The 23,282-nt window shown below is 36.2% G+C and overlaps 1 protein-coding gene across 2 annotated transcripts in view; it reads left to right on the forward strand.

Moving 5' to 3' along the window:
* The first annotated feature begins 480 nt into the window (after positions 1–480).
* The window catches only part of KLF8 (Kruppel like factor 8), a 36,864-nt gene continuing 14,062 nt past the window's right edge, over positions 481–23,282 (forward strand). The window contains exons 1-5 of one of the 2 annotated variants that reach the window (XM_032475151.1): positions 481–485; positions 2,681–2,684; positions 4,752–5,316; positions 8,377–8,488; positions 9,119–9,258. In XM_032475151.1, coding sequence (XP_032331042.1) covers positions 4,806–5,316; positions 8,377–8,488; positions 9,119–9,258 — 763 coding nt within the window. In that variant the 5' untranslated portion in view covers positions 481–485; positions 2,681–2,684; positions 4,752–4,805. Of the gene's footprint in view, positions 486–1,756; positions 1,793–2,680; positions 2,685–4,751; positions 5,317–8,376; positions 8,489–9,118; positions 9,259–23,282 lie in introns of those variants that run through there. The other variant, XM_032475150.1, reaches the window with a different exon arrangement.

Here is a 23,282-nt window from a genome sequence, read left to right on the forward strand (position 1 = left end):
GACGCCCTGACGCCCAGCTCTTGTCTTCATTGTCCTGCTGTTTGGAGCTTGGTCAGAACGGGTGTTTAGCATCTGATGACCCTCTGTGAGTGCTTGGCTACCGTGCTGTGGGGCCCTCAGCCCACAGCGACACAGCTTTAAATTAATCCTCATATGAGCTTCCAAAGCTGTGTGTCCTCAATGAAAAGTAGAATGGGGAGACATTTTGAGTCATCTTAGTGAGAATTCTAAAATATCTCCAAAACTCTAGGGCTGAAAACTCACTCACTCCTTACATTATATCTTCTCAGACTCTACAAAGAGAAAGTAAGGTAGATAGTGTGTGTTTAACCATAGGGATAGCTATAATAAAAATATGAAAGAATTCAGATTGTATACTGAAATTCTTATTAAAATTATTTTTACCATATTAAAAGAGAATTCTCAGTGCACACAAAAAGCATTTAGTATAGTAATATGTAGATATGGAATGCTTGTCCTATTATGTTTTCAGGCCACAAAGCAAGAAAACAGTAAGGTCAACCTTGAGAGCTGCTTTCAAGCATAGTCTGCTTTGTTGAGGAAGCGTACTTGCAGAATACAGCATTCATAAACCAGAAAATCCTTGCTATAGGCCGGATTCACTTAGACATAACAGATACACTTGAAACTGATATGTACAGAAGGAAATATGTGATGATATGATTTGAGGAAGTAAAACAATACAACCCAAACAACTGGACTTCCAACATTTCTTTTAAAGTCTTGTGATGATAGCAGAAAGAGAGTAATGATTGACGCCCTCTTGTGGACAGGGTTTTTGTTAAGAATTAGTAGACTACAAGGCGGACTTGGTCTACAGAAGGACAACTCATGGTGGCTTGCTGAAGCAGGGCCCTGCAACATCTTATCTCAACAAGGCAATAAGAATAGCCTATATGTTCTTCAAGTTTTATGCTTTCATCAGTCATTTTCCATTTTGGATTTCCCTGAATAATATGTTTGTCAATAAAATGAATAACTGTGGATTGAGTACTAGCTAAGCACAAGGCCTTGAAATCATAGCATTATTCTGGTCAATGATGAAGGTCTAGGAAACGGCCTCTATTTAGCAAAAGAGTAAGGTTGCCAAAGTAGTCTTCGTTTTATATTTACAATTCAGAACTTCAGCTTCCTTAGGTTTCTAGGGCCTAAAGCATAGAGTCCAGAAAGTTCCTAAAATTTTAACTAGAGCCTTTCTTAATGTATATTGGCTGACAGTGTATATTTCTATATCTGCACCCACAATCTATATTCTGATAGAAAATGATATTATACCTAACCTCTTCTTATGCTTTCTGTTATAACTCTAATTCTCAATGTTATTTATAGTCATGATAGAGAGACTATAGAAGAGATAATTCTTCCTACTCTTCCTTAAGGATTCCTGGGATTTTGCCTCCTTAATTTGGGAAGGGAGTCAGGTGAAGAGACAAGTAGCAAATATGGAGAAATAAGAGCTTAGGTTGATTTGGGGGATTCAGAGGACAAGGAATTTTTAAGTTCAGCAGAGCCATTCTTTACAACTTCTCCATATCTTCCCCCTCCCCACCAACAGGATTCTACTGCCCCCTCTACCTAGATGGAATGAATCCACCCATGAGGGATGGATTATTTTAGAGATATGTCAAAGACTGAGACAAATCACAGAAGATATGTCTTAGAGGAGCAGATTGAAGCAACATCCCTGAGTTGGGATGAGGGCTTATAAATCAAGAAACCAAAAACATCATAGCACAGCAGGAGAAAGCAGATGGCTGTCTGCCTAAATTCTGTAGGTAAAGCATGGGTACTTCTTGGTGTCTTTTCTCACTCTCAGCATGCTCTGAGAGTTTTTTAAAGAAGTCAGAGCAAGAGGACACTATATCTCCTTGCCCCTCATCATTCTCTTGAGTTCAGGCTCGTATTATCTCTCATCTAAAATTTTAAAAATCATAACCATAATATTGTTACTGAGTCCAAACTCATTCTGCCCACCACACAACAGGCTAATAAATCAGAATATGAGGTGTTGGGGCAAGGAATAACAACTTTACTTGGAAAGCCAGCAGACCAAGAATATGGCAGACTAATGTCCTGGAGAACCATCTTACCCAAGTCAGAATTCAGGCTCCTTTTATACTAAAAGGGGAGGGGGTGTGGTTGGCTGTTGCAAACTTCTTGGTGTCGGAATCCTTTGTTCTTGCAGCTGTCCATGTAGGTCATATCATGATGTTTGTGTAAACCTTTAACAAGACAAATGGCATTCTCTGTTCTGCAACTTTTCATCTCTATATGAATGGGAAAGTGTTATGCCTTTAAAGGTCAGAGCCTTGAGAATGGGCTATACTGTATATTTCAGGCTGTAGGCAACATTCTTTTACAAAAGGTGCAGAACCAGTGTGACTAAGCACAGAAAATAGAGCACAGAGTTAGAGCTAAAGGAACAGATCTAATATGGAGTCACATTTGTTCTTGCCTATTACAATATCATTATCAACCCTTTAAAGTTAACACTACTTTTTTAACATCATCCAATAACCAGTCAATATTCAAATTTATCCAAGTCTCATAAATGTCTCACCAAGCTTTTTTCTCTTACTTCCTTTTTGATCTCTTTGAATCCAGTCTTATTACTCCTTCTATCTTTCATTAAGCAAATAGTTAAATATCACAGAAATAGTTCTGTCCACTCCCCTTCTCAAAACAATTATCTTTTATAACCCAGCCTTTCCTTGAACTCTACCTTCCCTCATATTCCAGAGATAAAAGATAGTTGTACTTTTTTCAGTGGGTGATTTCCTGAACATTTCTCATAATTCAAAACTCTCACAACTCAAATATAATCCTGATAGAGAATGGAATATTGTTTTGTTTACTAGCTAAGTAGCACCACCGTCTCCAAGGCCATCTTCAAGGTCCAAAGTGTTGCTTGGCAATGGCAATATACAGTCCACAATATCCTTGACTTTTTTTTTTAATTGAAGTTTAGTTGATTTACATTATATTAGTCTCAAATGTACAACATAGTGATTGTAAGTTATTGTAAGATAATGGCTATGATTCTCTGTGCTATACAAAATATCTTTGTTACTTATCTATTTTATACATAGTCACCTGTACCTCTTAATCCCCTACTCCAAATTTTCCCCTCCCCCTTTCCCTTTCCCCTTTGGTGGCTACTAGTTTGTTTTCTATATCTGTGAATCTGTTTCTGTTTAGCATATACATTTGTTTGTATTATTTTTTAGATTCCATGTGTAAGTGATATCATACAGTATTTATCTATGTCTGACTTATTTCACTAAGCATAATATTCTCTAAGTCTCTAGGTCCATCCACATTGCTGTAAAAGGCAGAATTTCACTCTTTTTATGGCTGAGTAATATTCCATTATATATATGTAATATATAATACTATATATGCATACTACATAATATCTATATATATTATATATATATACACCATATCTTCTTTATCTATTCATCTGTTGATGGACACTTGGTTTGCTTCCATATTTTGCCATTGTAAATAGTGCTATGAACATTGAGGTGTATATATCTTTTTGAATTAGTGTTTTGGGTTTTTTTTCTGGGTATATACTCAGGAGTGGAATTGCTTGATCAAAGGTAGTTCTATTTTTAGTTTTTCTGAGGAATCTTCATACTGTTTTCCATAGTGGCTGCACCAATTTACATTCCCACCAACAGTGTATGAGGGTTCCCTTTTCTCCACATCCCCTCCAACATTTGTTATTTGTAGACTTTTTGATGATAGCCATTCTGACAGGTGTGAGGTGATGTCTCATTGTTGTTGTGATTTGCATTTCTCTAATAATTAATGATGTTGAACATCTTTCCATGTACCTGTTAGCCATCTGCATGTCTTCTTTGGAAAAACATCTGTTCAGGTCTTTTGCCCACTTTTTGATTGGGGATATCCTTCACCTTTGAATTCATGGAATTCTTAGAAAAATTGAAATTAGGCTGAGGTTTTAAGATATTTTATATATTACCTATAAAGTGATCATTGAATTAGTTATACAGTTAGATTTTGCATATAATATAACTGACTGTACTGCATCATTAGTTCCCAAACATATTGTCTGTTGTTATATCTCTGTAAAAAGAAATATCTTTCTTACTCCATCTACCTACAGAATTTCTCTTAGGCCTCTAAGACCCACATAAAATATCACTTCCTCCTTGAAGCCTTCCCTGATCCTGTCTAGACAAAATGAATCATTCCTTTTTCTTTTTCTAAAATACCTTGCTTATATGTCTGCTGCATCTTTTGTTATGGTATGACTTATAAGCTACTCATTATTCTATCATTATAATTAATATGTTGGTGTGTACTTTGTGGCTATACCTTATTCATGTGTGGCCTCACTGGGCTTAGCACAGCACTTATAGTGGATACTCAGAAAGTGTTGATACTAATTAATCTTGCAGAATTATTGTAATGATTAAATGAAGTAATTTGTATCATTGCCTGATACAGTGCCTGGTGCCGGTGCTCAATAAAGTTTGTGCTCCTTTTTCCTCTTTACTCTTCTTTTGCTTTTTTTTTTAAAACTGTGGTAACTCTTCTTTTGCTTTTTGCTCTTTTTACTCTTACCTCATTTTTCTCAACTCACTATATATTCTGTCCATGACAAGAGAACAGAGATTTCTTTCTTTCATTGCTCACATGTCTTCTTCAGGGTACAAATACTCACTGTTTTTTACCTCTTATTTGTTTATTTATTTTAGGTCACTGGCCCTGTTCAAATTAGAGATTCTCTTAAGACAGCAGACAGAAATAATATGACATCTCCACCACTCCTGGATGCCAGCCCCATGGAGAACCCAGCACTGTTAAATGACATCAAGATTGAGCCCCCAGAAGAACTTCTGGCTAATGATTTCAACTTGCCCCAGGTGGAACCAGTTGACCTCTCCCTTCACAAGCCCAAGGCTCCTCTCCAGCCTGCCAGTATGCTGCAAGCTCCAATACGTCCTCCCAAGCCACAGCCTGCTTCTCAGACCCTTGTAGCATCCACTTCAACATCTGACACAGGCACTTCAACAAATATCCCTACTGTTCTGACCCCAGGCTCTATCCTGACCTCCTCTCAGGGGACTGGTGGTCAGCAGATCTTACATGTGATTCACACCATCCCCTCAGTCAGTCTGCCAAATAAGATGGGTGGTCTGAAGGCCATCCCAGTGGTGGTGCAGTCACTGCCCATGGTGTATACTACTTTGCCTGCAGATGGGGGCCCTGCAGCCATTACAGTCCCACTCATTGGAGGAGATGGCAAAAATGCTGGATCAGGTGAGCATCAGTGTGCCCCTTTGCTGGACCTTACCTTCCTTCATTTATTCTCTTTTAGAATATCGTATCTCCTGTTTCTTTTCATTCTCTCCAATTATTCTCGCATACAGCTTGAGCAATTGTTCATAAACACTTCTTTTATCATGTCTCCTCAATACTTACAAATGTACAATGACTCTTTTTTGTTTAGCCCATGTTTCTCAAACTGGAGTATGCATATCCTTGAGTGAAACACTATATATCTTCCCTGAAACCTCTATGTTATTTAATAATAAGTAATTTAAAACAGTTTATATTTTAAAAATATGATATGGTTAAAGAGAAAAATATAAAATTTGAATAATGTTTTAAGATAAAATAAAAACTTCAAAAATAGTTTTAAGCCTTCTAAGGCACCCACCCTGGGACTTCCCAGGAGGATGTGTTTAATCTTTTATGCCATTAGGAATGCTTTGGTAGAAAAGTTGAGAATGTTTCTAGCCCTATGCATATAGCCAGGCTTAGCCCCCCTGCATTGTCTTCCCTACAGGTAAAATAGTCTTCTTTGAAATGTTGCCATCTTTCCTATGTTCCTCCTCATTTGGCATCTATCATCCTCCATTTTACTTTTTTACTCATTTTACTTTTTTACTTGCAAGACTTAATTTCTCTTTGTGTATCTCGAGAGAGCACACAAATAGTACTTGTCACAAATAATTTGATGAACAAATTTGAAAATTTGTCCAGGAAAGAGTTTATACACTGTAATGTTACCCTTTATTTAATTTTTAAAATAAGTTTAGAATTCAGAAAGGAACCTTGTCTTCCTTTTACCACTATCCCCCAGCTATCCAGTTACCCTTCTGGAGGTATATCTACTTTAGTTTGTAATTGAGAATGATAAAAGAAAATTATATGGCCGCTTAAGTGGTTCAAGATATTTAGCTTCACCACATCTGTAGAATTATAATCACTTTTGGACGTTCAACTTTAGAGAGGATGTTGAGGAATTGGAATATAATTGGAGGAGAAAGATTAAGATGGTGAGAGGACTCAAACCCATGTCAGATGAGGAACTGATAAATGTTTAGCATGAATTAAAAAAATCAAAAGAGAGATATGTGTATGGAAATGACTTGGTATACGATTTCAGCTCAGTGAAAAAAGAACTTAAGTGTTTTTTACCTTTGAAATTCAATGCCTTGTGATTATCTCATCACTAAATGTAGGAGAATGAAAAATGACATACTAAGCATCAAGTTGCTTAGACTCTGGCATGTTTTTTTGAATAAAAGTGCCATTATTTTTAGATTCCACATATAAGCAATCTCATATGGTATTTTTCTTTTTCTGGCCTATTTCACTTAAAAAAAGATGAACATAAATACAAAATAGAAACAGACTCATAGACATAGAATACAAACTTGTGGTTGCCAAGGGGACAGGGAGTGGGACGGGACAGACTGGGGGTTCAAAATTTGTAGATACTGACAGGCATATGCAGAATAGATATACAAGATTATACTGTATAGCACAGGGAGATATATACAAGATCTTGTGGTGGCTCACAGTGAAAAAAATGTGACAATGAACATGTATGTTCATGTATAACTGAAAAATTGTGCTCTACACTGGAATATGACACAACATTGTAAAATGACTATAACTCAATAAAAAAATGTTTAAAAAATAAAAAATAAATAAAAATGGTCCTGGCAACCACTTCTGGGATTTTCCTGCAAAAAAGCAAACAAACAAACAAACAAAAAACCTTTTCTGTAACTATGAAAAAAAGCCATTATTTACTAGTGGTTAATTGTGGTAATGATAAATGTTCATAACAACCTTGTTTTTGAGGTCCCCTGAAGGGGTTAATTAAGACATGATTATCAATTCTTATATAGGGGAAGAGCCAAACAAAAAAGGAAATGGGAAAATTAAATTCTCTGTGTGAGAATTTGCTGATATCAAGGCAGTAATAAAACCAAGGAATGGTTATGGGGCTTTGAATTCTGCTCATAATATCCATCAGTCTACCAGAGCCACTTTAAATTAATAGAATCAATTTTAAAAGTGTTCAGTGTAGTTTCAAGCTGAGACCATTAGCCTTGTGGTCTCCAAAGTACTATGCTTTCAGCTTGGTGAGGGGTGAGGTTGGGTATTGTACAAAATAAATGGAGTACTAGAAGAAAGTATCAAATGTTCTATTTTTATTTTGTCACCCTTTACATGTTATTTTGTTTATTTTTCATAATGTACACAAAATTTTAGGATACTGGTACATTTATATCATACACACACACACAGACACACATCCCCTATTGAGATGCATGCTTTAAACATTTTAGTGAATGATATACAATGTTTGGAGGTGACTGCATTAGCCAAATACTCTCCACCCCCAACCTTATTGCCACCCATAAGTTTCTTCTATACAGAAGTTTTGAAGCTTTCACTAGATTAAGAGATGGCTGACCACCTGAATGAGTTTTGTTAGGGATCAGAAACACCAATGGTTGGCAATAAATACTTGAGGGCTTCTGCCAACATAGGTAGAAGGGAAGGATGCTAACATGTATCAAGCACCTATTAGGTGCTAATTATGTGTCTCATCTCATTGACTTATTTCGACTTAGGAACATGAAAACCAAAGAAGATGTTCTCACCTCTGGTGTGAGCCTAGGCATTGATCTTAGGACAGCCATGGAACTATTTAAAATTTGATTCAACAAACACACATTGAACCTGACTTTTCAGCAGACCTGTCCTGGGGGCTGAAGATAAAGAGATGAATCATACCTAAACCCTATCCTAGAGAAACCTTCTATCTTATCTTGCTATCCTGGAGAAGCTCATTCTAGTGGTACCAGAATTCCCTCAAAGGAATTTATGTATCCTTCTGTGCTAAAATTTTAAATGTTCTTCTCTTCCTCCCATGCATATGTACTTCTTCCATCTTTGCTTTTTCTTTATTTTTCTACCTTGCTGATACATCTCATTGTGAGCTAAACTGGGAATCCTGAAAATGAATGCAGAAGTACATATATTTGTAGCCCACACTGCTCTTTTCTTTCCTTTTAGTGAAAGTTGACCCCACCTCCATGTCTCCACTGGAGATCCCAAGTGACAGTGAGGAGAATGCAATTGAGAGTGGATCCTCAACCTTACAGGGCCTTCAGGGACTACAGCAAGAGTGAGTACTTTTATCTTTACTTCAGGACTGTCTCTTTGTATATATGTGTGTGTCTGTGGTAGAAGTGGAAAAAATTCTGAGACACAAATTTATAAGAATTTGAGGACAACAAAATATAGGTAAACGCCTTCTCAATTAAGGTATAAGCTTGTGTGCATATATGTGCATGGACATGTATGTTATGACAGAGTAATGTTATAATGTAGATCATCAATTTTACTTTTGGAAAGAAACCTGCAAATTTCCCGTAAAGTACAGTCGTATTCTGTTTCTCTCCGTAATTTTAAAGCAGCCTTGTAGTTGGCTTGTGTTTTAGCAATCATGTTGTATGAAAAATACATTCCTTTAAACATAAGAATGAGATTTGTTAGAGTGAAATTCTCACACTGCTTAGGAACAGAAATCACCCAAGGAAACATTACCACATCCTGGGACTTACACTTACTGAACAGAATGGCCTAGATGAGGGAATTACTTGAATTGTTTCACTTATTTCTTCTCTTGAGACGCCTGGTGATAAATTTGCATAAATTTAATGCATGTATGAGGTGATACCATTACATGTAAGTCCATTTACCTAGCCTTCACTTTAAAATCATTACTTGGCCCTATTTCTCTTTCTTTGCTCAGACCAGCAGCAATGACCCAAATGCAGGGAGAAGAGTCCCTTGACTTGAAAAGAAGACGGATTCATCAGTGTGACTTTGCGGGATGCAGCAAAGTGTACACCAAAAGCTCTCACCTGAAAGCCCACCGCAGAATCCATACAGGTCTGCCCACCTCCACCCTACCCTCAACACACACACACACACACCCACAAACATACACATACACACATTCAATCTCTGAGAGATAGGAAGAGAAGAAATTCTTGCAACAAAGACTGATCTATTTATACTCATGGGCACAGGCTCCATTCATGGCTTTTACCCCATGTCTTGTTTCTAGTCTACGGTAGCTTTCATGAAACCAGCCTAAGAAAACACTACGCCTGGTATCTTCTGAATAGTCATTATCCCCATTGAGCACCTGCAATCTTTCTAATTGGGAAGTCTTAACACTTATGTGAAGATTAAGGCAGCTAAGACATCACTCCCTCCCTTTCTACCAGAGCCCTACGTTTTACTGAGTATTGAAAAGTATAGTGAAATTAAAGCAAGCTTTTGGAGCTCAGCACCATCCACCAAATTATAACATACCTTTGTTCATGTTAGAAAAAAGGTGCATGCTAGCAAGAATAAGTAAAGCATACCAGGGAGGTCAGAAGTGAGGGTTGGAGGGGAGCAGGCAACCTGCCCAGTTTGAAGGAGAACTGTCACTCAATTCCAACTAAGTATTACCAAATCTTCCAAATTAAAAAAAAATCAAGATTTTTTGTGAAACATTCCAGATTTGAATGTTAGCATCTAATTAAAGAAATTTTATAACACCATGGATTCAAAGAAACCTGCCTATGGTCCAGAAGTAGCTTGTCAGTCATCTGTTTGTATCCTCTGCCTTGAAGACTCCTCAACTCCAGTCATCTCCAGCTCAGAAGTGAGGTTGGACACCCTGGATAAGGCAGGGGCCCTCATTTCTTATAAACATATATTATATTAGGGTTTGTATAGAAGAACCCAGAGTTTTGATTGCTATGTCCCAAGGCTGTGAACAGGTGATTGGTTTCCAGGCTAAATTCTCCCAATATTCCCATAACACCTTTTTATTTATTTATTGATGTTTTCTTTGCTTCTCCTCCACATAGGATGGAGGCTGATTCCACTGAATGAATATATATATTCATACATACATACATACATAATGTTTAAGGATTTAAACCTGAATTTTCAACATGCAAAAGTAGAATAGTTTACCAGACTCCCATGTACTCTTTACCCAACTTCAACAATTATATTAGTATATGGCCAATTTTATTTCTTCCACACCCCTACCAACTATCCCGTTCCCCACTGTACTATTTTGAAGCAAATTCCAGACATCACATTATCTTAGTCATAAATATTTCAGAATATATCTTTAAAACACAAACATTTAAAAATAAGCACAATATTACTAGCACATAAAAATTCCTTAATATCGAATTTCCACAATTACCTAATAAATTTTTTTAAAGTTTATTCCAATTTAGATCTAAACAAAGCTCATACATTGACTAGCATAATCAATATGAGGAGCCAGCTATGCAAAAAGCTTGAGTGTTCTTGGTTAGAGAACAAAAGCTGTGAGATAAGAATGAGCTTGCTTTGTTCTAATTACTGACAGAAGCCCAGCATGGCTAGGCATATTGAGTGCAGTAGTTGGTGGAAGCATTGAGATGCAAGAGTGAAAGGGGGAAGACCACTTAAAAGACTACTATAGTGATGCAGACAAAAAATGATCAGAGCCTAGCTAGGATGTTAGGAGTGGATGTGGAGAGAAGGAAGTATATTGATGATTGAGGGGACACTGATGACTCTCAGATTTCTTTTTTGGGTGACTGGGTGGATGGAGATGCCATTTTCAGAGACAATTTGCCAATGATCACACCTTTAAGTGGGAAAAGCCCCCAGGAATCCAACTGTAGTATACTTAGTATACCTGGGTATACTTTTTTCCATTGCTGGTGTTCCACAGGTTCTTTGGAACTGAAGCAGCTGCAGAAATGCCTGATTTATTGCCCTCTAAAGATTAAGATTTATTTCAAAGGGTTCCAGAGAGTAACATCTTTGTCTGTGGTAGATTTTTTTCTCAGCAGAGAGCCATGAGGCTCTTGCTTATCTGGATACAATGCAGCCCTTCATCTCCCCTGAGCTAGAATCATATAAAGTAGGAAGTAGAGCTACAACAATTTCCATTAAATGTACAGTTAAGCCCTAGTTTCTAATAACAGCATCACCCATTCACTCAGATGCAAAATTAATCATTGATTCTTAGGATTCTCTTATTCCTCCAGTTGTTTGTTTCTAAGGTTCTATTGTTTTCTTCTTCAAACAGCTCTTTTATTGGGGATATAGGCATAATAGCCAAGAGCATATATTGTGAAACTACACTGCCTGGATTTGAGTGTACTCATTAGCTGAAAAGTTACATCACCTTTATTTCCCACAGTTTCCTTATCTGGAAATATTAATAGTCTAAACATTTAGAATATTACCTGACATATAATGAGCTCTCAATAAATGTTGGCTATATTCTTTCAATTTTAGTCTCACTGCCGCACACAGATTTTTTTGTCTTAATTTATTATTTTTCTCCTCCAAATTTATAGTTGAAAATTAAAATTGCATATATTTAAGATGCAAAATTGGCTGATTTGATATACACGTACATTGTGAAATATTCACCACAATCAAGATGATTAACATATCTATCACCTCACCAGGTTACATTTTGTGTGTGCGTGTGTGTCTGGTGAGAGCATGTAATATACACCCTCTTAGCAAATTTCAAATATACAGTATTGTTAACTATAGCCATATTGTTGTACATTAGATTTCCAGGACTTATTTATCTTGCAAAACTGAAATTTGTACCCCTGGACCAACATCTCCCCATACCCCTCTGCCTCAGGCCCTGGTAAGCACCATTCTATGCTCTGTTTCAATGAGTTTGACATTTTTTAAATTAAAGTATAGTTGATTTACAATATTATATCAGTTTCAGGTGTGCAACATACTGATCCAATATTTTTATAGATTATGATCTATTTAAAGTTAAAAAATATTAGCTGTATTTCCTGTGCTGTACAATATATCCTAATCGCCTACCCCTATCTGCCTCTCCCCCGGTATGTCCCTCCACCCACTCCTCTTCCTACTAGTAACCACTAGTTTATCCTCTATATCTGTGATTCTCTTTCTGTTTATTCATTTATTTTTTTTAGATTCTACATGCAAGTGAAAGCATACATTTGTCTTTCTCTGTATGACTTATTTCACTAAGCATAATACTGTCCAGGTCCATCCACTTTGCTGCAAATGGAAGAATGAAATTTTTCCATTTTTTATGGCAGAGTAATATAGAGTAATATTCCACTGTGTGTGTATATATTCACATCTTTTTTTTCTTTTTTAATGTTTTTATTGAGTTACAGTCATTTTACAATGTTGTGTCAATTTCCAGGGTAGAGCACAATTTTTCAGTTATACATGAACATATATATATATTCATTGTTGCATTCTTTTTCACTGTGAGCTACCACAAGATCTTGTATATATTTCCCTGTGCTATACAGTATGGTCTTGTTTATCTATTCTACATATGCCTGTAAGTATCTACAAATTTTAAACTCCCAGTCTGTCCCTTCCCACCCCATTCTCCCCTGGCAACTGCAAGTTTGTATTCTATGTCATTCTATGTCTAGGAGTCTGTTTCTGTTTTGTATTTATGTTCTTTTTTTTTTTTTTTTTTTTTTAGATTTCACATATGAGTGATCTCATATAGTATTTTTCTTTCTCTTTCTGGATTACTTCACTTAGAATGACATTCTCCAGGAACATCCATGCTGCTGCAAATGGCGTTATGTTGTCATTTTTGTGGCTGAATAGTATTCCATTGTATAAATATACCACCACTTCTTTATCCAGTCATCTGTTGATGGACATTTAGGCTGTTTCCATGTCTTGGCTATTGTAAATAGTGCTGCTATGAACATTGGGGTGCAGGTGTCTTTTTGAAGTAGGGTTCCTTCTGGATATATGCCCAGGGGTGGGATTACTTGAAGTATAGTTGATTTACAATATTATATTATTTTCAGGTGTACAACATAGTGATTTGGTATTTTTGTAGATTATACACGATTATACCTTATCACAAGATAATGGCAATAATTTCATGTGCTATACAATACATGCTTGTTGCTTATCTATATTTTACATAGTAGTTTGAGTCTCTTAATCCCATTCTCCTAATTTGTTCCTCCCCTCTTCCCTCTCTCCTTTGGTAACAAGTTGGTGTTCTATATCTGTGAGTCTGTTTCTCTTTTGCATATACATTCATTTTTCTTTCCCTGTTTGCCTTATCTCACTAACATAATGAGGTCCATTCACATTGCTGCAAATGGTAGAATTTCATTCTTTTTTATGGCTGAGTAATATTTCATTGTGTATATATATTTTATCACTTCTTTATCCATTCATCTGTTGATGGACACATAGGTTACTTCCATATTTTGGTTATTTGGCTATAATTCTGCTATGAACATTGGGGTGCATATATCTTTTCAAATTCATGTTTTCATTTTTTTCAGATAAATATATAATTCAGGAGTGGAATTGCTGGATCATAGGATATTTTTAGTTTTTTGAGAAACCTCCATATTGTTTTCCATAATGGCTGCACCAATTTAAATTCTCATGATCAGTGTACTAGGGTTTCTTTTTCTCCGTATCTTAGCTAACATTTGTTATTTATAGACATTTTGATATTAGCCATTCTGAAGTCTGTGTGATGATACATCATTATGGTTTTGATTTTCATTTCCCTGGTGTTTAGCAATGTTGAGCACTGTTTCATGTGCCTGTTGGCCATCTGTATGTCTTTGGGAAAATGTCTATGCAGGTCTTCTGCCCATTATTTCATTAGGTTCTTTGTTTTTTTTGATATGGAGTTATATGAGCTGTTTATATATTTTGTTAATTTATTTTACACCTTATTGGAATACCATTTGCAGATATTTTCTCCCATTCAGTAGGTTGCCTTTTCATTTTGTTTACGGGTTCCTCTGCTGTGCAAAAGCTTTTAAATTTAATTAGTTCCCATTCATTTATTTTTGCTTTGTTTCCTTTACCTGAGGAGACAGATCCAAAAAATATTGCTATGAATTATGTCAAAGAGTGTACTCGCTATGTTTTCTTTTAGAATTTTATGGTTTCTGATATTAAATTTATGTCTTTAATCCATTTTGAGGTTTTTTTTAAATACAGTGTGAGAAAAGGTTTTATTTCATTCTTTTATGTGTTGTTGTCCAATTTTCCCAGCACCAATTATTGAAGAGACTGTCTTTTCCTCATTGTGTATTTTTGCCTACTTTGTCATAGATTAATTGACCATATGTGCATGGATTAATTCCTGGGTTCTCCACTGATATGCCTTTTTTGTGCCAGTACCAATCTGTTTGGATTACTGTAGCTTTGAAGTATAGTCTAAAGCCAGGAAGTAGATACTTCTAGCTTTGTTCTTTTTTTTCTGAAGATTGCTTTGGCTATTTGGGGTCTTTTGTGGTTTCACATAAATTTTAATATTACTAGTTCTAGATCTGTGAAAAATGTCATGGACATTTGGTTAAAGATTGTGTTAAATTTGTATATTGCTTTGAGTTGTATGGATATTTTAACGATATTAATTCTTCCAATCTAAAAATATGGAATATCTTTACATTTCTTTGTATCATTTTCATATTCTTTCATCAGTGTTTTGTAGTTTTGGATGTAGGTCTTTCCCTTCCTTATTCAAGTTTATTCCTAGATTCTTTTTGATGTGATTGTAAATGGGATGGTTTCCATTATTTATCTTTGTTCTATTTCATTGTTATATAGAAAACCTACACATTTCTGTATATTAATCTTGTATCCTGTAACTTTACTGAAATCATTTATCAGTTCTAATAGTTTTTTGATGGAGACTTAAGGATTTTCTATATATAGTATCCTGTCATCTGCAAACAGTGACAGTTTTAATATTTCCCTTCCAATTTGGATGCCTTTTATTTCTTTCTCTTGTTTATTTATTATTCTCTGACAAGAATTTCTAATACTGTATTGAATAAAAGTAGAAATAATGAGCATCCTAGTCTTGTTCTTTGTATTAGAGGATACATTTTTATCTTTTTGTCATTGAGTATGATGTTAACTTTAGATTTGTCACATATGGCTTTTACTATGTTAAGGTACAACTTCTCTATGCTCACTTTTTTGAGAGTTTTTATTATAAATGGATGTTGAATTTTGTCAGATGCTTTTTAAGCACCTATTCAGATGATCATGTGATTTTTATTCTTTCTTTTGTTAATCTGTTTTATCACAGTGATTTGTGAATGTTGAACCATTCTTACAACCCTGGAATAAGTCCCACTTGATCATGGTGCATGATCCTTTTTATGTATTATTGAATTCAGTTTGCTAATATTTTGTTAAGGATTTTTGCATTTATATTCATCAGAGATGTTGGCCTGTAATTTTCTCTTATATTTGTTGAGACTTCTTTTGTGGTCTAGCACATGATCTATCCTGGAGAATGTTTCCTGTACACTTGAAAAAAATGTGTGTTTTGCTGTTTTGGGATCAAATGTCTGTAGATATCTATTACATCCAATTGATCTATTGTGTCATTTAAGACCACTGTTGCCTTACTGACTTCTGTCTGGATGATCTGTTGACTGATATAAGTGGGGTGCTAAAGTCTCCTACTAATATTGAATTACTGCCATTTTCTCCTCTTATGTCTGTTAATATTTGCTTTATATTTTAGGTGCTCCCATATTGGGTTTATACATGTTAAGAAGTTAATATCATCTTCTTATATTGATCCCTTTATCATTATATAATGTCATTGCTTCTCCTTTGTTATAGCATTTGCTTTAAAGCCTATTTTGTCTTCTTTGAGTGTTGCTACCTCTGCTTTCATGTTTATTCTGTTTCTATGAAATATCTTTTTTTTACCCCCCATCTTCTGTCTGTGCATATCCTTAAACTTAAAGTGAGTCTCTTTTAAGGAGCATTATAGATGGGTCTTGTTTTTCTGTTCAGTCATCCACCATGTCTTTTTTTAATATCTTATTTTGTTTTATGAATTTATTTTTTAATGGAGGTACTAGGCATTTGAACCCAGGACCCCATGTATGTTAAGCATGTGCTCTACCACTGAGCTATACACACAGCCAGCATGTCTTTTGATTGGAGCATTTAGTCCATTGACATCTGAAGTAATTATTGATAGGTATGTACTTATTCCCATTTTATTACTTGTTTTCTGGTTGTTTTTGTAGTTCTTTGTTCATTTCTTCTTCTGTTTTTCTTCCCTTGTGATTTGAGGATTTTCTTTAGTAATATGATTGTATTTCTTCCTTTTAACTTTTTTGTGTAACTACTATAGGTTTTTTATCTGTGGTTACTATGGGGTTCATATATGTTGACCTGTAACTGTATCTACTTGTTTTAAACTCATAGTTATTTAAGTCCAAACACATTCTAAAAAAACTAAGTTTTTTCTTCCCTTACCCATATTTTGATTTTTTGATGTCATATTTTACATCTTTATGTTTGTCTCCTGTTTATTGTGGTTATTGTTACATTTACAATTTTTTATCTTTTAATCTTTGTAATGGCTTATGTGATTGGTTGATCCTCAATAGTTACTATACATTTGCCTTTCTTGGTGGTGTTTTCCATTTCCTATAGATTCTTACTTTTTTCCACTTAGAAAAGAACCGATGATGTTTCTTTAGGGTAGGTTTAGTACTGATGAACTCTTTTAGTTGAATGATAGTCTTGCTGAATAGAGTATCTTAGGTTTCGGTTTTTCCCATTCAGCACTTTGAATACAGTATGCCACTCCCTTCCTGCCAGCAAAATTTCTGCAATTAGCTGACAACGTTATGGGGATTCCCTTGTATATGACTTTTTGTTTTTCTCTTGCTTCCTTTATAATTCTCTCTTTTTTAAACATTTTTTATTGATTTATAATCATTTTACAATGTTGTGTCAAATTCCAGTGTAGAGCACAATTTTTCAGTTATACATGAACATATATATATTCATTGTCACCTTTATAATTCTCTCTTCATCTTTAACTTTTGTGATTTTAAATATGACATGTCTTGCTGTTTGGATTCATCTTGTTTGGAATCCTCTGTGACTCTTGTACTTGGATATCTATTTCCTTCCTTGGGTTTGCAAAATTTTCAGCTATCATTTCCCCAAATACATTTTCAATGCCCCCTCCCTCTCTTCTCTTTCTGGGACCCCTATAATGTGAATGTCAGTATGCTTAATGATTTCTCAGATATCTCTAAAGCTACTTTCATTTTTTTCAAAATTTTTGTTTTCTTTTTTATGTTCTGATTGGTGATTTTCATTATTCTACCTTCCAGATTACTTATGTGTTCTTCAGTATCACTTAGTCTATTCATTCCTTCTTATGTGTTTATTTCAGCTATTTAATTCTTCATTTCTGAATGGGTCTTTTAAAATATTTTCTAGTTACTTGTTAAAATTTTCACTGTGTTCATCTCTTCTTTTCCCAAGTTCAGTTAGCATTTCATTACTAATGTTTTCAACTCTTTATCTGATAATTTTTTATCTTTGTTTCAGTAGGAGATTTTTGTAATTTTTTTTTCCTTGTTCTTTCATGTGAAACAAATTCCTCTGACTTCTCATTTTGTTTAGTTTTCTGTGTCTCTATGAAATTAGGTGACACAGTTGCCCATCCTGGTCTTGAAGTAGTGTCCTTATGTGGGAACATCCATATGCATCTACATGTGCCCATTGGCTTTGATGGGAGAGCTGGATCTGAAGTGAGCATGGATCCCACCTTCTCCTTACATGTACTGGCATCTACTACCTTGATGGCATGTAGGGCTGGAGATGGAGGAACTAGAGCCTTCTCCAGGTGTGAACCAGGGCTTTTCCTATGCTCAGCGGCTATCATCACCATATTGAGGGCAGGGTTGATGCCCAGGGTTCTTCAGTAGAAGTCCTGAGGTTTAGGTCTCACCTGTTTCCAGTCCCTATGAGTGTGCACTCTTGCTCAGGTAAGGGTACTTCCACCCTAGTGGAGAGTAGTGCCAGAGCAAGAAGTGCTGGTGCAGATGCCTGGTGCAGAGTTGGGTGTGTGCTGATGTGATCCTATCAAGCTAGTCAGGCAGTTTCCAATCCACTGCCTTTATGTGCTCACTGCCAATGATTGCCCTCACCCCATTCACATGCAGGATCAGGTCTAAGCCATCTCTGCTTCCTCTAAGTATGCACACACACTCCAAGCAATGGCACTTTTGCCCCAGTGGAAAGCAGCACTGGAACAAGAGGGGCTGGAGCAAGTGCCAGATATGGGTGGAGCATGCCTAGGATAGTCCTGGCATGCCAATCAGAGCTTTAGGTAACTCCCAAGCTGCCACTTTCTCATACACATCAGCAATGGCCACCTTCACCCTGTTCAGGTACAGGGCCATGTCCGACCTAGCTAAGTCCCTCCCTCCCCAAAAGTGTGCACTCTTCTCAGGAACAGCAGCCTTTGCCCTAATGGAGAACTGAGCCAGAGAAAGAGGGGCTGGAACAGGCCCACAGTGCAGGCTGGGGTGTGTACTGAGATGGTCACAGGAAATCAGCCAGAGCCCCAGGCCATTTTCTATCCACCTACTTGCCTTGTTCCTGGGAGTCAGAAAACACATACGCTTGCTCTTCACAAGCAGCCTCTCAGTTTCTTACAGCCTTCCAGTAAGTTTCACTGGTTTTAAAACCAGCTAAGGGCACTCATCTTCCCAGTGTCAAGCCCCAGGGCTGGGGTACCCAATAGATGCCTCAAACTTCTCACTTGACATAGAAGATCCCAGAGCCCATGATATCCCTTCTCCTTTATGTCTTCTGTTAGGAACCTGAATCCTGACCTGATAACTTCTCCTCTTTTCCTTCTGACCCTGTGGCTCTTTCTTTACCACCGTGGTCATAGAAGAGCCTTTCTGACATCCTCCAGTTTGTATTTATAGAGAGTTGCTCCACATGTAGATATAGTTATGATGGGTTTGTGGGGGGAGGTGGGCATAGCATCCTCTTACTCTGTCATCTTGATCTCCTCTCTGAGTTTGACATTTTTAGATTGCACATACTGCATGTGTTCCAAATACTGCATTAGGTCATGCAGTATTTGTCTTTCTGAATATGACACATTTCACTTAGCATAATGTCCTCTGGGTTCTTCCATGCTTTTACAAATAGCAGGATTTCCTTGTTTTAAGTCTGAATAATATTTAATTGTATATACTTACCACATGATACTTATACATTCATCCATTGGCAGACACTGGGTTATTTCTGTATCTTGGCTATTGTGAATAAGTCTGTGATAAACATGGGAGTGCAAATATCTCTTTGAGATACTACTTCAATTCCCTTGGCTGTATACCCTGATGTAGGATTGCTGGGTCATGTGGCATTTCTATGTTTAAATTTTGAGTAATTTTCATATTGTTTCGTACAGTAGTTGTACCAATTTACATTCCCACCAACAGTGTACAAGGATTTCATTTTCTCCACATCTTCTCCAGCACTTGTTATCTTTTGTCTTTCTTATAATAGCCATTGTAACAGGGGTGAAGTGATATCACATTGTGATTTGTACTTAAATTTTCCTGATTATTAGTGAAGGTGGGCATATATCTATTGACTTTTTATATACCTGTTGACCATTTGCATGTCTTTTTTTGAGAAAGATCTATTTAGACTCTTTGTCCATTTTTTAATTAATTGGGTTCTTTTCTTTTTTTTCTTTTTCTTTCTTTTTTTTTTTTTTTTTGCTGTTGAGTTGGAAGAGTTCATTTATTTTGTATATTAACCCTTATCAGGCATGTGGTTTGCAAATATTTTCTTCCATCCCACAGGCTGCATTTTCACTGTGTTGATTGCTTTTGATGGAATCCCTTTATCTAGTTTTGCTTTTGTTTCTTGTGCTTTTGGTTGAATATCCAAAAAACCATTGCCTAGAACAATGTCAAGAAGCTTCCCCCACCATGAAGCATATTTTTGGCAAACACAGTGGTGATGCGTCCAGCCCAAAAAGCATTGCCAGCACACACACTGGGTGATGCCACAGAAACATTCAGTGGCTGAGTGCTAAGTCTCTAACAGACCAGACCAGGCAGGAACTCTCAGGTTTTGTTTCATGGCAAGAGCACCATGGCTCTACCCACTCCACAACTCAGTTTGGTGCCAGAACTGGGCTGACAGAGGCAGCCCAGAACCCAGGCAGTAGCACAGCCACCTAACTTTCTGCAGCCATAATTCCCCAACTCCCAGCCCCAGCCTGTTCCACACCACAACCTTGCACTGGATCTGGGACAAGCAAAGTAGAGGGGGGGATGTGACCTTGTGCTGCTTCTAAGCAGAATTTCAGGCACCTACACAGGCAACACATAAGTTCATTGTGACCACATGGACCACACTTGCTTCAGAAATCACCTCCTTTGGGGCAGGGCACTCACTCAAGGGCAAAGGAACCAGATCAAAACTGACCCTCAGGGCTTCTACTCCAACAACTAGGGGGGCAAGCCCCACCCCCCAAAAGTGTTGTGATAGTCACAGAGCAAAGAGGAAGCCTCACCTCACATCCAGCAAAGGCTCTAGACAATACAATAACCATCACATCTTCTATGAAGGGAATAATGGCCAGCACACTTGAGAAAAGTTGTGGCTGGCATCCATACCAAAACTAGCCCTCACAACAAAAATATTAAACAGACATTCTATACAGGGACACTCCCACATAAAAACACCCTTTCAAGACCACAGTAGAAAACTGTTTCTCCTAAATTCATAAAGACAGAGAAAGTTAAATGAAAGAAAAAAGCAAAAGAAACATTCTTATTGAAAAGAACAAGAGAAATCCCTTGGAAGAACAAATCATGAAACAGACCTTACCAGTCTACTAGACCAAGAGTTCAAAAAGGAGGTAAAAAATCGTAAAGCAATTAAGAAAGATTATCAATAGAAATGCTGATCACTATAACAAGGAACTAGAAGCAATAAAAATGAATCAATCAAAACAATTCAATTGCCAAGATAAAACCAATCTAGGAGCAATGAATAACAGACTAAATTGGACAGAAGAATGAATAAGTGATCTGGAAGATGGAATAATGGAAATCACCCAATCAGGACAGCAGACAGACAAATGGAAAACAATGAAAACAACAAACAAAATCTATGGAATAATATAGAAAATGCCAACTTATGCATGATAGGAGTTCCAGAAAAAGAAGAGAAAAGAGGACTGAAATACATGTTTGAAGAAATTATGACTGTTAACTTCCCAAAACTGAAGAAACAGATATACAGGTACAGGAAGCACAGAGGGTCTCAAATATTATAAACCCAAACAGAGTCACACCAAAACATGTCATAATTAAAATGGCAAAGATGAAAAATGAAAAGAAGATTTTAAAGGCAGCAAGAGAAAAACAAAGAGTCAGTTACAAGGGAACCCCCTTAAGGCTATCAGCTGACTTCTCTGTAGAAACTTTGCGGTCCTGAGGGAGTGGCATGATGTATTTAAAGTCCTGAAAGGGAAAAACCTACAACCTAGGATACTCTACCCAGCAAGATTATCATTTAGAATAGAAGGAGACATAAAGAGTTTCTCAGACAAGCAGACTGAAAGAATTTAGCAATACTAAACCTACCCTAAAAGAAATATTGAAAAGTCTTCTCTAAATAGAAAATAAACAAGAATATATAGGAAAGGGACAATCACAATAGGAAAGGCAAATATATCAAAGGGCTGAAGATCATTTAAATAAGCCAGTACATAGGTTAAAAACAATTAAAAGTTTTGTAAAACCGATTATAGCTACAATTAACAGTACAAGGATAAGTATGCATGGGTAAAATAGGACATAAAAATGTGAGGAAGGGGTGTATGAAAATATAGATCCTTTAGAATGTCTTTGAACTTGTATGACTACCTGTTCAAAGCAAGTATATCTAGTTATTGGCAATATACTTGAACTCCATTGTAACCACAAATCAAAAACATATAATAGGTTCACAACAGACAAAAATAAAGGAACTCAACAATCCTACAAAAAACGATCAAATCACAAAAGGAAAAGCACAAAGTAGAAGAAATGAACAAAGAACTACTAAAACCACTGCAAAACCAAGTTTAAAATGGCAATAAGTATATACCTTATTGATATACTTATATATCAATAAGTACTTTAAATGTCAATGGACTAGATGCTCCAGTCAAAAGACATAGAGTAGCAGATTGGATAAGCAAACAAAAGGCTGCTATACGCTGCCTACAAGAGACTCACTTCAGGGTGAAAGAAGAACACAGATTGAAAGTAAGGGAATGGGAAAAGATACTTCTTGCAAATGAAAACAAGAAAGTATGGGTAGCAATACTCAGACAAAATAGACGTTAAAACAAAGGCCATAAAGAAAGAAGAAGGACATCATATAATCATAAAGAGTTTAGCGCAAGTAGAGGATATTACACTCATTAACATATATGTACTCAGCATAAGAGCACCTAAATATATAAAATAAATACTAACACACATAAAATGAAATGGACAATAATACAACAATAGTAGGGGACTTTAACACCTCACTAATATCAATAGACCAATAATCCAGACAGAAAATCAATAAAGCAAAAGAGGCCCTAAATTACACAATAGACCCAGTTGTATTTAATTGATATCTATAAGACATTATGTTTAAAACAAACAAACCCAGAATGCACATTGTTTTCAAGTGCACATGGAATGATCTCTAGGGTAGACCACAGTAGGTCACAAAAAAAGCCTCAACAAATTTAAGAGGATAGAAATTATTTCAAGTATCTTTCCAGCCACAGTGGTATGAAATTAGAAATCAACCACAAAAAAAGAAAAATGAGAAAAGAATAAACACATGGATACTAAACAAATGCTGCTAAAAAACCAATAAATCAGTGATGAAATCAAAGAAGAAATCACAATATACCTCAAAAAAATGAAAATTAAGACACAATCTTAAAAAGCCTATGAGATACTGCAGTTCGCAGGCCTTCCTCAAGAAAGAAGAATCATCTCAAATAAACAAACTAACCTACCACTCAA

Source organism: Camelus ferus, chromosome X (assembly GCF_009834535.1).
Source record: "Camelus ferus isolate YT-003-E chromosome X, BCGSAC_Cfer_1.0, whole genome shotgun sequence".
NCBI lineage: Eukaryota > Metazoa > Chordata > Mammalia > Artiodactyla > Camelidae > Camelus > Camelus ferus.